Source organism: Musa acuminata, chromosome BXJ1-9 (assembly GCF_036884655.1).
Source record: "Musa acuminata AAA Group cultivar baxijiao chromosome BXJ1-9, Cavendish_Baxijiao_AAA, whole genome shotgun sequence".
NCBI classification, from domain to species: Eukaryota; Viridiplantae; Streptophyta; class Magnoliopsida; order Zingiberales; family Musaceae; genus Musa; species Musa acuminata.
In genome coordinates this window covers 25,084,932-25,101,296 of record NC_088335.1, presented here as the reverse complement: position 1 = coordinate 25,101,296, position 16,365 = coordinate 25,084,932, and the positions used below count along the sequence as shown (strand labels likewise).

Genomic DNA, 16,365 nt, shown 5'->3' with positions numbered 1-16,365 from the left:
ACAAAATGTAAAATCATCTAACATGATACAAACATTTATTTTCAAAATATTTATCACTATTTTCATGTATGATAATAAAGTATTCATGATACACATTATATGAATATATCATCACAATAAAAAGCAATCGCATGCATAATTTCAAATCATAAATGTTTCAAATCATGATGGTATTAACTTGTCAAATTTCATCCTACCATTCATAATCATAACTTTTCATTTGTATACATCAAAATAATATCAAGAGTATTTCATGCATAATTTTATATCACCACATAAGGAATATCAAGAAGAAAGTAATTGGGTGATGCGATAAACATTTCATGAATACAAGGAATTGCATAAAAATCATATCATGAAAGATTAGAACATGTGAATACCAAAAGATATTATTTCTTTTTGAAAAAAACCTACTCATAATTAATCAAAAGAAAATCTTAGGAGATCGATTAATGAAAAAATCTTGATTCATAATAAATCTTAATTTGTAAATATCACGGAATCAAGATCATGATTTTGGATAAAACTCATTCAAATTCAAATCACCAAAAATCATTTTTGTGGTTCACAAAATTCGTAACATAAGTAGATTCATGATTTCATTAATAATATATACATATTTTTTTAAGTATTTCATTTTAAGTGATTGATTTCATGTTAGCATGCTTTTTCATTTATGTTAAATAAAAACATGCATCAACGTTTAGGATCGAAAAATGAATTTCATCATAAAACCATCAAGATCAATAGATTCTAAAAAATGAATTGTTAGGATCAAGAAAATCCAAAAATAAAATTTAATACTTTCATGCATTCGGACATGGTTTTGCTATAGATTTTCAAATTCAATCATGAAGTTAAAATTGCTCATGATCATGGATATTTTTGTATCCAAAACATATAATTTCTAACATGTTATTAAGGCATGTAATAGTGTAAAATCATCAAGATACACATGCATGGATTAATCCTAAGCACTATCACATATCGTATAATTATCATCCCTAATGTTGCATACATCATTCAACATTTCAAAACATGCATGAAACCTTAGCAATATACTTTTCATGATCAAATTTTTAATTTTTCAAAGATGCTAAAAAGAGAAACATGATATAATTTTTGAAAAACAATTTTTTATTTTCTATTCTAAATTAAGCACTCATGAAAGACTTCAAGTAATTTCAAAATAATTCAAGAGAGTTGAGTTACTTACCGTGTAGTCGAAGCCCGTCAAAGCCCAATTCGCCATTTCACCTTTGGAAGTTCTTGATTCATCCTTGGTTGCCTTCCTCTTCTTTGGCCTCTTCCTCCATTCAAGTTCATTATTTATTTTAGATTTTTGTTTAATGAACTTATTAAGATTTAGTGTTCGAAGTTCAAGTTCATCATTGTCCTCATCACTTGAGTCATTGCTCAAGTGGTATTCATTTATCCGGAGTTCCAAATCCTTCCTATTCTTTGGAAGGTGATTTTGTTCATCATGTGCATTGTGCACCATTTCATATATCATTAACGAACCAATTAGTTCTTCAAGTGGAAAAATATTTAAATCTTTTGTTTCTTGTATTGCGGTTATTTTAGGATCCCACCTTTTTGGAAGGGATCTTAAGATCTTGCTTATGAGATCAAAATTCGAAAAAGATTTACCAAGAACTCTTAGATTATTGACGACATCCGTGAAATGGGTGTACATGTCGCCTATAGTCTCACTTAGTTGCATTCGAAAAAACTCAAAATCATGCAATAAAATATTAACTTTCGAGTCTTTGACTCTACTAGTTCCCTCGTGCGTGATTTCAAGTGTTCGCCAAATATCAAAAGCCGTTTCGCACGTTGAAATCCGATTGAACTCATTTTTGTCCAAAGCACAAAATAAGGCATTCATAGCCTTTGCGTTTAAAGAAAAATACTTCTTATCCAAAATCGACCATTCGTTTATCGGTTTAGAGGAAAGTTGAAAACTGTTTTCAACGATATTCCATAAATCTAAATTCATAGAAATCAAGAAAACTCTCATTCGAGTTTTCCAATAAGTGTAGTCCAATCCGTTAAACAACGGTGGACGAAAAACCGATAAGCCCTCTTGAAAGCCATGAAGAGCCATTTCTCTCGGGTGTAAATTTGGGCTCCAAAATTTGAATTCTCTTTGGTTCCCGATGCTGGCGGTGCCACCGCCTGCCAGTGGCGGTGCCACCGCTTGTCAGTGTCTGACACTAACAGTGTACTAGCGGTGCCACCGCCTGGCTCTCGGGTGCTGGGCGGTGCTACAGCTTGGTTCTCGGGTTCTAGGCGGTGCCACCGCCTACACTATTTCAACTCACTGGTTGGGCTCCAAACTTGGCCCAAACTAGTCCGAACTCGGGCCCAATTGGCCCCTACTTGAGTTATAAGATTAACACCTAATCCTAACCCTAATTAACGTGCTAACTACGAATTTAAAGATATTTTCTAAGCTATTACAAAGTCCGCAAGTCAAGACTTTTTCCGATGAGCTTCCGGCGAACTTCCGACGGTCTTCCGACAAACTCTCGGAAACCATTCTACGGACTCCCGGCAAGCTCCTAGACTTCACGATTTGATCTTGGCGAGTTCCAATGAGCTTCTTCGGCAAGCTCCGATCTTTCTCGGTGAGCTCCACGAACTTCCAACGAACCTTCCGGCGAGCTTCCGAAAAACCCTTCGGCAAGCTCCCTACTCATTCTCGGCTAGTTCCGGTAGCATTCCCGATGAACCTTCAGACTTTCGTCGAACTCTCGAACTCACAACAGATCCTTCGTGCTTGACTCCGATACTTTGTTTTGCTTTATGTCTTCGTCGTTATCGTTGTTAATCCTGCACACACAAGCCAAAACTCTACTCCGATCTAGATAATTATTACAACGCGAATTGACATTCTGTTGCCCGGCACATCATTGGTTGGCGCTTCGTCCGATTCTTCAGCGCATCGTCCTCTCTTATGGCTTGTTTCCCAATCGGCGGTTGACCTCCGCAACCCCGATATCCTTGGCGCAATTCCGCTCTTGGCCCGATGCCCGACGTCCGAAACCTTCTACCATCCAATATCCTAACGTGATCTCCTCCGGCGCAACATCAATTCCTCCTGCGTTAACTGTCTAATCTTGATCGAGTAGACCTGCATCACTCAAAATGCAGTTAAACATATAAACACAATCAATTAGTTTCATCATCAAAATCCGAGATTCAATAGTGTCTCCCAACTTTCTGGTAATGAACTGAGAAGTAACAATGCCTGTAACTCATCATCAAGAGACATTTTCATAGAGGATAACTGGTTAGTAATACTTTGCATTTCATTCAAATGCTCAGCAATAGAAGCACTCTCTCTATATTTTAGGTTCGCAAGTTTTTTGATCAAAAAAGCTTTATTGCTAGTTGTTTTTCTTTCATAGAGACTTTCCAACTTTTTTCAAAAAGAATATGCAGAAATTTTAGTAGAAACATGGTGAAAGACACTATCATCAAGCTATTGTTGAATAAACCCAATTATTTTTTTATCTAACATCTTCCACTCATCATATGTCATAGTTGTGGGTTTTGCACTATCCCGCTACAAAGGTCCATATAAATCTTTACAATACAAGAGATCTTCTATTCTTGGTTTCCATATCGTCCAATTGTTTCCATTTAAACTAATCATGCGAGATATATTACTGGCCTTCATATTCAAATACAAAAATTAAATCACCAAAACCCTTACTTTGATACCAATTGATGGGATATAAAGTGGAATAACTTTTGTATATGAACAAATACTAGCAAGCCTATGCAGCGGAATTAAATGAAATCACAATAAAATATAATACCAAGATATATGTGGAAAACCCCACCAATATGAAGGGTAAAAACCACGGGACAAACTAGAGATAATCCACTATGAGAATAATGAATATACAAATCTCAATCTCTTACCCTAAACCCTAGCAACAATCACAAGAGAATAACTGGGATATAAGGATCACGTCATTGTCTACAATATAAAAAACTTTCCCAAGTAACCACAGCAAGAGTCTATTGTAGATTTGATCTAACCTGAGATGAGAGCACTGTTAGATGATTGAGAACAGTCTCTCTACGTTATCCTTGTTTTCTTTTCTTTCTTTCTCTTATTTTTCTACCTTTTTCTTCTCCTCTTTTCTGCTGCAAAGATCTCCTTGTTGCTGCCCTTTTATAGTCTTTTTCTGCCTCTAAAACGTAGCCACTCATACCCCCCTAATGTTAATTAGGGTTAGATTAAGAGGATATGAAATGTCGACTGATAAAGTCCACATTGGGTTGAATATGGGCTATCAGCCCAACAAAAAAACCCGAAACAAGTGTGATAAATCTGTTTAAGGAATTTGTATGGATTGATTTGTTGATAAACAAGTGTTGAATCATCAACTATATGGATTGATTTGTTGATCCAGAGTATAATCACTAATAGAAAAGGCACCTTTTATTTCACCACTTAAATGCGTTAAAACACAAATTCAAGAACACTCCTCTATTGAAATTCTTGGTGTGAGAACGATAAATTATAATACTTATGCAATTCCCTCAACCTCTATTTATAGGGTTCTTGGCATGAGGATTTACAATATCATAATTTTTTCTCATGAATTATATAAGCTCATTCATTTGAGGATTTAACGTTTGTAACTTTCCAATCGAAGAAGACAAATTATTTTATGTAACTCCTACTACATTGAAGAATGTTTATGACTCCATTACTTGGAGAATGTAATGCCTCCAACGAAGAAGGAAGGGTAAAGAGTTACTTGAAAGGTATGGAGTTACCGGGAGTCATTCTTCGTAATTGGGTGGACCAATCCTCCTTTCCTTTGAGATGGCTATATCAAGCAACCTGATTCGAAATTACTTTATACATAAAAATTTGGTCGGCGATATTGGTAAAATAAATGAAAAAAAAACCCTTTGTTTTATTTGATGTCTATCGGACAGATTTGTGTTGTAAGACAACTAATAATACTTGCTTCTTTTTTTTTTAAAGAAAATTCTCTATATGTGAAACCACCTCTAACAATCACTGATATGTTTAAAAAGAAAAATGATGAGACAAAGGATAAAAATGAGTTAGTGCATAACAAGGTGCGCCAGAGGGGACAAAGGATACGGTAATGACCAATTTGACTGGCCACAAAATAATGAAATAAAATAATAGAAATATATTATATTAAAAAACTGTCCATAAATGGTTCAACCCAACCGGTCTCACAGTCAAATATTAAACAAATGCATAAATAAAAATAAAAATAAAGTATATTCCATCCTGCCATAAATGACTCAACCTAACCTGACTCACTGTCAATCTTTTAAAAATATATACTTTGAATAAAATAATTAAAATATAGTTTAACACTGTCCATAAATGGTTCAACCCAACCTGACCAGATCTCAGACTCAGACAACAGTTTGAATACAATATATGGGTCTACCAGAGGGTTGTACCCACCCCAGTTTAGTGGGACCCACTCGACGAATCAATACATATTTAACCTTGGCAATAGCGCCAAACCCATTTAATTGTGTGCTTTTGTCTTGTACTTGGGTTTTTGTGTCTATCTAAACACACAACACTCACTCGGAAACATATTCTTAACCCTCTCATCATTGAGGGGTCAAACGCTTCCATCCACCCACCCGACCAAACAAAACAATGGAATCATTACATTGTTCTCTCTCACTCTCGCTCTCTCTCTCTCTACTTTCTCACCCTCCCTCCGTCCCCTCTGGTTTTATATACCCCTCAGGACTCTCTCCGATACACAGCACAGAGAGAGAGAGAGAGAGAGAGAGAGAGAGAGAGATCTCCGTCATGTCGGTTCTTGTGGCTGCATCGTCTCTTCTGCTAATGGCCATGGCCATGGGCGCAGCGCGGGGTTCGTCGCGGCGCGAGGCCGATAGGGTGGGGGCGCTCCCCGGCCAGCCAGCGGTGGAGTTCAGGCACTACGCCGGGTACGTAAGGGTAAGCGACGACAAGGCGCTCTTCTTCTGGTTCTTCGAGGCCAAACGACGGCCGGAGGAGAAGCCTCTCGTGCTCTGGCTCAATGGAGGTTGGTTCAGCTCCTTCCCCTCCTCTCTTTTCCTTCCTCTCTTTCATACCCACAAACTTTGATCTGCATCTGTGCCTTCAAATGAACAAAACGAGCTTCCATAGACATAACTTTCTGCCTTTTTCTTTTCCATACATACAAATAGACCAGAGAGGAATCGTATAAGACATTGCTGTCGTACCATCCTATTTTTGACTTCTGATGCACATACCACGCTGTCCAAGGGGCAACAGGGATGTGAGATGCTCAAGGACTGTTTGATATTGTCATCTTCTTCTGTAATCTCTGTTGTCAAGGAACAATATTCCAAAGGAGAGGCATGAGACGTGCTTGACAGTCGTGGTTTCTGCTCCCAGTTTTTGCAGAAACACAGAAACAGCATGTGTTTGGTAAGTTTCTCTGACAGCAGAAATCCCTTTCAAAAGCAAAAGCTAAAGCAGCGACCCGTGACTAAGGCACTGCGGAAATGAGAGTCTCGAGGCCTCTCTAACAAACAATTCTCTCTTCTTCAAGGTTAGAAAGCAGAATAAATTTATGACTATCAAACTCATTCTTTAGCTTAAAAACGTATTCACCAGAACATCATATTGTCTTTTACTGCTGTAGTAGATACTGCGGACATGGCGTCCGTTCTTGCTTCACATAGACCCCTTTTTTTTCTTTACTCCAATAAATGGTGACTCTGGATCACCTCCTCCTTCCTCTGATGTGCACATGCTTTCCATAAAAGTTTACGCTAGAAACTGATAGCAAAGAGAATAAAGAGTGTCTCATTCTTTCATCTTTCAGTAAAGTCACGAAAAAATAATACCGCTGATGTTAGGATGGCGATGCAGAGACACATTAAAAGTGATCTCTTCTGTCAAAGAACAAGTGTTAAAAGAGAATTGCAATGATCGCAGAAACAGCCATCATCACAAACATTCTTCTTTCTGAAACGAACCTGTCGAAGCATGAGTGAGAGACATGTGGGAAGCTTTAAAGGATGATGAGAGTATCATTATATGCTCTGTTAGCTTTATTTTAGTTTTATGCGATGATAATTACTTCAACAAAATGAGTTGATAGCGGTTGAAATATGAGGATAAGACATGTTATTTTTTGAGCTTCAAGAATGTTGTAGCTCAGGAAATTACCATGATGTCCATGGAGAGACCACCCTCCTTAGCCTGCAAATAATGTCGGGAGCCTGCAGTCGTACCAAATATAGCATCTTCATGGCTGTCCTTGGCAGCTACTACGCATGTGCTTGGTATTGAAGATGCGGAGTACAAAATTCTTAGCTGTCATTCCATCTCTCCCTACAGCAAATTGTTTTCCACTGTAAGTTGGACAGGATGCTTGTCTTCAATGATGACTCAATGATCACTCTCATCCTCCTATCCCTTCCCTCCCAGAATAGTACTGCTACTACTGCTACTACAACCAAGATGGATGTTCTTGTTGAAGCAGAGTAATGAACATGTATATGACATCATGCATATATGTCAAACCGGCAGTATGCTTGTATGATCTCTCTTTGTTCTCTAGTTTTCCTTTTTGACCGATGGAACCTTGCTGCAATGTGTTGCAGGACCCGGATGCTCTTCCATTGCTTATGGAGCTGCACAAGAGTTAGGGCCATTCTTGGTCAAAAGCAATTCTCCCAACCTCACTCTCAATCCCTACTCCTGGAACAACGGCAAGTGCTGCTGCTGTTCTCCCATCTGCTGATCTTTTGTCTTTCTTTCTTTTTTCTAGCATTTAATGACATTTACTTCTTATAGTTGCAAATCTTTTGTTCCTCGAATCGCCGGTCGGGGTAGGATTCTCCTACACCAATAGATCACTAGATTTGGAGGAGCTCGGCGATCGAACCACAGCCCAAGACTCCCACACCTTTCTCTTGAACTGGTTCAAGAGGTTCCCTGAGTTCAAGCACCATGACTTGTACATTGCTGGAGAAAGCTACGCAGGTAGAATGACACTCTTCTGGTCTGAGCTTTTCCTGTTTTGTGCTGCCACGGTGAACTCTAAAATTACGTTCTACAATCTCGTAGGTCACTATGTTCCCCAGCTTGCAGAGCTCATCTATGAAGGAAACAAGAAAGCTAGCAAGGATTCATTTATTAATCTTAGAGGTTTCATGGTAAGGGAAGATCATCATGTAACCATCACCTGCACACATTGGCTTCAGTGTTATTAATTCTCCAAGTACCGCCCCAAATAAATAAGATGAAATAAACAAAGCTGGCTGGTGCTTGGTAATCAAAACTTAGCCCTCTATAAATATACAGCCAGTGAGTTGTAAGAATTAAAGATGGCCTTCTGTCAGCTAGTTGAGTTTTGTGACATAACTTGAGGCTTTTTTTGGTCTTTGCAAAGTTAAACAGCATGCTTTGGCTTTCCCTTTATCCAGTTTCAGCAGTAAAGTTGCCAAACTTATTAAAAGGGAAGATAACAAAGCAGACAGTAAGAAGGTAGGAAGATTCATAAATGTTCCCCTATGTTTTTTGTTGCTATCTTTAATGGATCTGCAAACGGCCATATCTGTAGATGTTAGACTGAGACTGCACTTTGCTGCGAAGCATTTCTATTATAGACTTTTCTACTCTGTAAACTGATAACATCATACACCAGTTGTAGGCAAGATTAATGCATTTTAATTGATCGTATAGACCCATTACACACTAATAATGTGCCTTCTGATTGCAATAATCGAGGGAAAACTAACTTCTTACACTTACTTTGGATTTGGACTTTTGATCAGATAACAAATGCTGTTGCAGATTGGGAATGCAGTGCTTAACGATGCGACGGACCAGCTGGGAATGGTGGAGTATGCCTGGAGCCACGCCATAATCTCCGACGAGCTCTACTCCACCGTGCGTAAAGAATGCGACTCCTTCAAGGAAGAAGGGGAAGGCGGGCGGGCGAGCAAAGCATGCTCGCCGGCCGTCAGAGCTTTCTTACAGGCCTACAATGATATCGATATCTACAGCATCTACTCCCCGATCTGCCTCTCGTCGCTCACCAAATCTTCTCCCTCGCGCAAGCTCGTCGCAGCCCCCAAGTTCTTCTCTCAGCATGTCAGTTTCTTAGCCCCATTTTATGGAGTGGGAGTAGATAATGTCAGTGCATCTAGCATTTCTCATTGTTGTCGTGTTTAAATAATTCAGGAGATATGGCATGACATGAGAAAGATGCCGACAGGGTATGATCCATGCACCGAAGACTACGTGGAGAAATACTTCAACAGGAAGGATGTGCAAAGGGCACTGCACGCCAACGTCACACGTCTCTCTTACCCCTACTCCCCTTGCAGGTTCTGATCATCATTTCCTCCCTCTGCTTTTATTTTCTTTACGGATAATAAATTTAGGAGACAGTCCTCCGATTTCAACATCATAAAGTAAGATTGATACATTCATATCTCTGCACATCATATTCAATTATGAAGCTCGATCGGAGCCTCCTGCATTTACTACATTCTCTCTGTTTCCTACTTTGTTCTCATTTATAAACGTCGAGAAAGCACTTGAACACTCCTACATTAATAATTTTTTTTCCTTTGTCTCACTACTGATTTCCTATTTGTTTCTCTTGATTCTCCATCCACTACTGTTCTACTATTCAGCTTTTACTGTCTGATGGTATCAATCAATCACATTAATTGGACCTGCATCAGTGAAGCTGTACAAGTGAAAATAACAGAATCGAAATCATTAAATTTTTTATCCTCTGCAATCAGATCTATGTGCTAACACAGAATGGGTGTCTTCTTGCTACAGCGAATTGATACACAACTGGAATGACTCTCCATCCACCGTACTCCCCATCCTGATGAAGCTGATGAAAGCAGGCCTTCGAGTTTGGGTCTACAGGTAGAAGTAACAAAGCAAACTTCTGTACGTAGAACTTGGCAATCTTAATACTTAAACATGCAGCTGACCAACTCGCGTCGGTTTCACTGTTGTTACATGTCGACAGTGGCGACACCGACGGCAGGGTGCCGGTGACGTCGACGAGGTACAGCATCAACGAGATGAGGCTTCGGCCAAAGGGAGAGGAAAGGAAGCGTTGGGGGGGCTGGAGGGCTTGGTACCACAAGGAGCAGGTGGCTGGGTGGGTGGTGGAGTACGAAGAGGGGCTGACATTGGCCACCGTGAGGGGCGCCGGCCACCAGGTGCCTGTCTTCGCCCCCGACCGCGCCCTCTCCCTGCTCTCCCACTTTCTTGGAGGCCAACCGCTACCATCCTCGCGCTCCCCGTAGCTCACGTTTGCACCAAATAAAATGCCTTCTCCTCCACCATTGCTGAATCAAGCTGGTCTTCTTCTTCTTGAGTGTGTGCTTGCACTCCAATGGTACAAAGAACTCATCAGTCAAATTAATATCTGCAAGAATAGTCTTAACTCGGATGTTTCCTGTCGCACTCGTTTCAAACCTGAGATTTTCCTGTGCCGTTTACCCTGAGGAAGGCGACAGTGGTCAAGCTTCCTCAATTCAAGTTACCATCAATCCGTGTTATTTCTGCACATCTTTCTCTTCTTCCACTCGTGTTCTTCGTGGATTCTTATATCTCTCTCCTATCTGCCACTCCATCAAATTCAAAGATTAGTGACAGTAGCATGATCATAATTGTTCCTATCGAGCCATACGATCGTTTAATCCTTCTACGCGTTCAAGTGAGGATTGGCTATGTGTTTCATACGTGAGTGAAATACTGGATTGGTGCATAAGTAAGTGGCTTCGACATTATCACAATATATTGTAGGAGTAGAGGTGAAATTGATGCCAAAGTTCCTTGAGTAGATTCGTGATCCAATTGAGTTATGTAGCAGCGGTTGCAATTGTACGGTATTCAGCTTTAGTTGTAGATCGTGCAACTGTCTTTTGCTTTTTAGAACTCCAACCGATTGGATTAGCTCCAAGGAAGATAATATACCTCGAAATGGATGTTCTGTCATCAAAATTTCCTACCCAATCAACATCAACAAAGGCATGGAGATGAATGGGGGAGCGTTTACGGAAAAAGAGGTCATGTTTGAGAGTCCCGTGAAGATATCACAATATTCGTTTGGCTGTAGACCAATGTACAGTAGATGACCGATGCATGAATTGTGATAATTTATTGACTGCAAATAAAATATCTGGATGGGTGAGAGATAAGTATTGTAAGGAGCCAAAAACTTGTCGATGTTGAGTTGGGTCCATGGTAGGGCTTCCATCATAAAGTTTGAGTGACTCCCTATTAGACAGGGGAGTTGTAACCGCTTTTGCGTCCTGCATGTTCGTCTTTGATAATAGATCTTGAATATACCTTCTTTGTGATAGGAAAAGTCCTAAAGACGTGTATGTTGCTTCCACTCCCAAAAAGTAGCTCAAGGGTCCTAGATCTTTGAGAGAGAAACGATCTACCAAATGCCTAAGGAATGCTTTGATTTCTAGAGGATTGTTGCCAATGACAATAATATCATCCACATATACCAAAAGATATATTGTATTGCTACTTTGGTGAAGGAGAAATAGCGAGGTATCTGACTTGGAGTTGATGAAGCCATTTGATATAAAAAACAAGCCAAGTTTGATATATCAAGCTCTTGGAGCTTGACGAAGTCCATAAATAGTTTTTTGCAGTTTATAAATATGCTTTGGATATTGAGGGTGGATGAAGCTAGGAGGTTGCTACATGAAGACATATTTAGTTAGAGTCTCCTAAAAAGACATTGTTAACATCGAGTTATCGTAAAAGCCAGCCTTTTAAGATAGTTAAATTCAGAATAATTTTGATTGTTATAGGTTTAACAACAGGACTAAATGTCTCTATAAAGTCAACACCAGGATGTTGATGAAACCCTTTAGCTACTAGACGCACTTTATATCTGGCAATGGATCCATTTGGGTTTTGCTTAATTTGAAAGACTCACTTACACCCAATGATATTTTGTATGAGATGAGAAGGTAGAAGAGTCCATGTAGAATTATGGAGGAGAGCATCATATTCTTCACACATAGGTTTACGCTAATATGGAGATTTTTAGGCTTGAGTAATTGTGGTAGGTTCATTAATCTCTAACAAAGATTTGTGATAGTATGTAGGTCAAGGACTTGTTATGGTTTAAAGATACCACTTTTAGAGCATATTATCATTGGATGTATAGGTTATGTTGTAGGTATGGGTGGTAGAGACGTATTGACACGGATTGGAGGTACTTTAGTGTCACTAGTCCCAGAAGATGATAAAGGTAGTGGTTGTGTTTTCGAGGGCATTGCGTCAACAATAGTAGGAGAACCTTGTGAAGGAAGAGGGGCAATGGAGGGGATGAGGGGCTGCTGAACCGGGGGAAGAAGAGAGTGTGAATCTTAAGGAGAAGGACTGGATGGTGTTGTGGGAGACTCTTGTGACGGGATTGGCAGTGTACTCCAATAATGTATAAGTGGTGGTGCAGAGCGCACAATAGGAGACTCCGGGTTTTGAAATAGAAAGGTAGACTCCACAAAAATAACATGACGTGATATAAAGACTTTCTGAGTTTGAGGTTCGTAGCATCGAAAGACATTATGTTCAAGAGAGTATTTGATAAAAATGTAAGGCTTAGATCTGGCTGTTATCTTATGTGAGGCATAGTGATATAGCCATGAATAACATAAACAACCAAATACTTTGAGTTTTTGAAGGTTTGAAGATTTATAAAATAGTTTTTCAAATGGTGACTAGTAATGAAGGACTATAGTGAGTATACGATTGATGAGGTAGATGGTAGTTTGAAAGTCTGCAGACTAAAGGGTTATTGGCATGGAGGCTTGATGGAGGAGTATAAGACCAGTTTCAATTATATATCGATATTTGCGTTCAGTAGAACCAACTAGTTGAGGAGTATGTGAGAGTAACTTGAGGTATTGTATACCACAAGCTGAGAGATATGATGTGATGGCTTGATTTTCACCGTCGTCATCAGAGTAAACTATTTTGGTTGTAGACTGAAAGAAGTTCTTAATCAACCTTCAAAAGTTAGAAAATACTATTGAGACTTCAAATTTATGGTGGAGAGGGTATAATCATATGATGGATGCAGTTGGTCTCATAGCTGCTCATGTAGGGATACTAGGGATATAGTACAGGTGCTCATTGGAGAATGAGTTCACTGATTGATCTGCTTACGGAATGCTGGATGGTTGATAATGCTAGTCATAAGTGCCCAGCAAGCCAATCACGTGAGTGATGACACGTGTGACTTGATACAGAATCTTTTTGCTTATTATATTTTGGCATATATCACTTTATAACTATTGCATAAATGCATATATATTGTGATGTCCTTGGATTTATGCAATGGGAATCGGATCGTGATGAGATCACGATAATGAGATCGATTCACCTTTAAACACATATCCTAAATAATCCCGGTCATAGGTTACTCGAGAGGGACATCGTGATAACCGGATAGACTGGTGTGCTGTATACCCGTCCATATGATGGATGCAGCTGGTCTCATAGCTGCTCGTGTAGGGACACTAGGGATACAATACAGGTGCTCATTGGAGAATGAGTTCACTGATTGATCCGCTTACGGAATGCTGGATGGTTGATGATGCCTTATTGTCAGACAACGATTCCGTAGTCCTAGTGGTGTATCTGGTTCTTAGACTTGAGACACCAAGGATGTCCTGTATGAGTGCTCCACTCTTTGATACCAGACTTATAGGTTTGGCTGTTCCCAGATCTAGTACAGCTGGTCATTGGGAGTGGTAGTCGACCTTACGAGGGCTATTGAGTGTCGATAGAGGATCATCCACTCTCGGTATCATGAGAGGAATATCCCATGTGTTCTTGCTCAGACAAATCCCTGGCCAGGGTCATTCGGGTTGAGAGAGAAAGAGTTCTCCGGGAGAATCCGATTAGAGCGAGACTCGAGTAGAAACCGTATGGGTCTGACAGCACCATGCTCGATATACGGTCTCTGGGATATTAGATGGATGAGGGACTATAGGTACATGGTAACTGAGGACAGACAGGTCCAATGGATTGGATTCCCCTGTATCGTCTGGGGACTACGGCGTAGTGGCCTAGTACTTCCGTAGTCGATGAGTCGAGTGAATTATTACAGAGATAATAATTCACTTAGTTAGAAAGGGTTCTGACAGGTATGACTCACGGCCAGCTCGATATTGGGCCTAGAGGGTCACACACATATGGTAGGCATTGCGATGAGTAGAGGTTCGGATATGAGATATCCGACGGAGCCCTTGTCTTATTGGATGCAGATCCAATACCCACTAGGGAAAGGACCCATTAGGGTTTTGACACGGGATCTCTATAAATAGGAGGGATTCACAGCCTCATAGGCTAGAGTCTTTGCTTGCCCTTCCTATTCTCCTCTCCCTCTCCACCTCAGAGTAGGCCTGGAGTTTTGAGGAGCGTCGTCGCAACCCTGCTGTGTGGATCACCGCTAGAGAGGAGGACGCTTGACCTCCTTCACCCTCTCCTAAGGATCTGCAAGGAAACAGGGATATACGATCTCCCTAGGTAACACAATCTCTATACGCAGTTTTTGTGTTTTTTGCGGATTTTGCGCACCAATCTTCGCACGACGATGAACATCTTTTTGGGAATCGGGGATTTTTGTTTTCTTGTTCTTCCGCTGCGCATATGATGTCGCCCCCCCTATGATTTCCCAACAGTGGTATCAGAGCCAGGTTGTTCGTGCGAATGATTGGTTTTGAACTGCGTGTATTGTGTTTAGGAAGAATTTTGACGTCAAAATCGTTGACGCAAAAGCAAGGAAGGGCAACAACAGTTGCTGCCCTCGATCTGCATGCCTGCAGCCACCTGCAGCGGCAGCCGCAGCCGCAGCCACCTGCAGCGGCAGCCGCAGCCGCAGCCAGGCAGCACAGCGCCGGCGCATGCGCAAGCGCTGTGCCTGCAGCAGCCGGCCGGCGGCCTGCTTGCAGCAGGCTTGCTGCCGGCGGGGCTGGCAACCCACGGGCAGAGGCGCCGCAGGGCAGCGGCGCCTACCGCCGAAAGGAAGCGGCGCCTGCCGCCGCAGGGCAGCGACGCGCGACGCCTGCCGCCGCAGGGCAGCGACGCGCGACGCCTGCCGCCGCTGCTCCCGCGGGCGAAACCCCCCCCACAGGGGCGGCCGCCCGGCGGGACAGCACCGCCTGCGGAGGCAGCGGCGCCCGAAGAGGGCGCCCACCCGCAGCGGCATCGCCGCCAGCGGGCGTGCCGCCTGCAGGCGAGGGCAGTGCCCTCGCCCCGCCGCACAGGCCGCCGCCGGCAGGGTGGCGGCGGCGGCAGCAGCGAAAAGGGGAAAGGGTATTAGGGTTTTCTGCGCAAAAGACAGTTTTGCCCCTCGGAATTTGAGAAATTCCAGTTTCTGTCTTTTGTCCAAATTACGAAAATACCCTTAGGAATTGAGAAATTCCCTATATATCCCTGATTTCAGAAAATATTAATTAATTAAAAGGTTTAGTTGATTATTATTTTTATTATTATCTAGTAGTCCTACATGATGATGATTATTTATACATGTGATGTATGATGAGTGGACGGATGATCATGGACCGTGTGATGTGTGTACTTGTGATTATTATTATTGAGGTCTGCGAACCTCCATTATATTTCTCGTTTATTGTCGGGCCTGCGTGCCTATGATTAAGTTGTAATCACATGAGGAGGCGCAGCGGGAGCGTGGAAGCCATAGCGGGACCCACGAGACGGACGATCGTGATGCATGGAGATGCATCAAGATGTCGACGGAACCGACGAGGACGAGATGGACGATCACAAGGCATGGAGATGCACCGTTGCACACATAGATCTTGATGTGAGTGATTAGGCCTACTGGCTCGGGCCTAATCATATTAGGTTGTGGTCCATGATCATCTGGTGTGATTGCTTATACACATACTAGATATGTATATATATTTGCATGCGATGTAGATATATATTAAATATGTATATGTGTGACATGTCATATTAGGAGACCAAATCATAGAAACATCTCTCGATAATATTAAGTCGGTAAACGTGAGGCAATTAGATTGACCCACGTGGCCTTCCATCGTTATGAGTAGGAACCGAATCCCGGTGTAGGTTGAGTTGGTCGAGTCCCTCGAGACTCACCTATATCGCGATTCGCTATCTTGCTTACGACATAGAGATGTCACCGGTGACCTGAGGGCATGATATGCTTGGTCGAGTCCCTCGAGGGTATATCATCAAATCAGACTCATCTTGTAACGAAGGTGTTGACTTAACCGAGCATCATGGTTGGTCGAGTCCCTCGAGGCCATGGTGATTCGGAG

At 41.4% G+C, this 16,365-nt stretch overlaps 1 protein-coding gene across 1 annotated transcript; it reads left to right on the top strand.

The window, feature by feature from the left end:
* The first annotated feature begins 5,736 nt into the window (after positions 1-5,736).
* Positions 5,737-10,485, top strand: LOC135593429 (serine carboxypeptidase-like 35). The gene is made up of 8 exons (XM_065083453.1): positions 5,737-6,077; positions 7,651-7,758; positions 7,844-8,032; positions 8,117-8,205; positions 8,846-9,145; positions 9,236-9,381; positions 9,848-9,940; positions 10,047-10,485. Exons 1-8 carry the CDS (start codon positions 5,840-5,842, stop codon positions 10,327-10,329), a joined length of 1,446 nt encoding a protein of 481 aa, XP_064939525.1. The 5' UTR covers positions 5,737-5,839; the 3' UTR covers positions 10,330-10,485.
* Positions 10,486-16,365: the final 5,880 nt, after the last annotated feature.

Excerpts from the sequence above, each read along its gene's own strand:
- LOC135593429 (XM_065083453.1), top strand. The coding sequence starts at position 5,840 with ATGTCGGTTCTTGTGGCTGCATCGTCTCTTCTGCTAATGGCCATGGCC. Across the intron at positions 8,206-8,845 it reads TTAATCTTAGAGGTTTCATG|ATTGGGAATGCAGTGCTTAA; the intron begins GTAAGGGAAGAT and ends ATGCTGTTGCAG. Across the intron at positions 9,941-10,046 it reads CTTCGAGTTTGGGTCTACAG|TGGCGACACCGACGGCAGGG; the intron begins GTAGAAGTAACA and ends ACATGTCGACAG.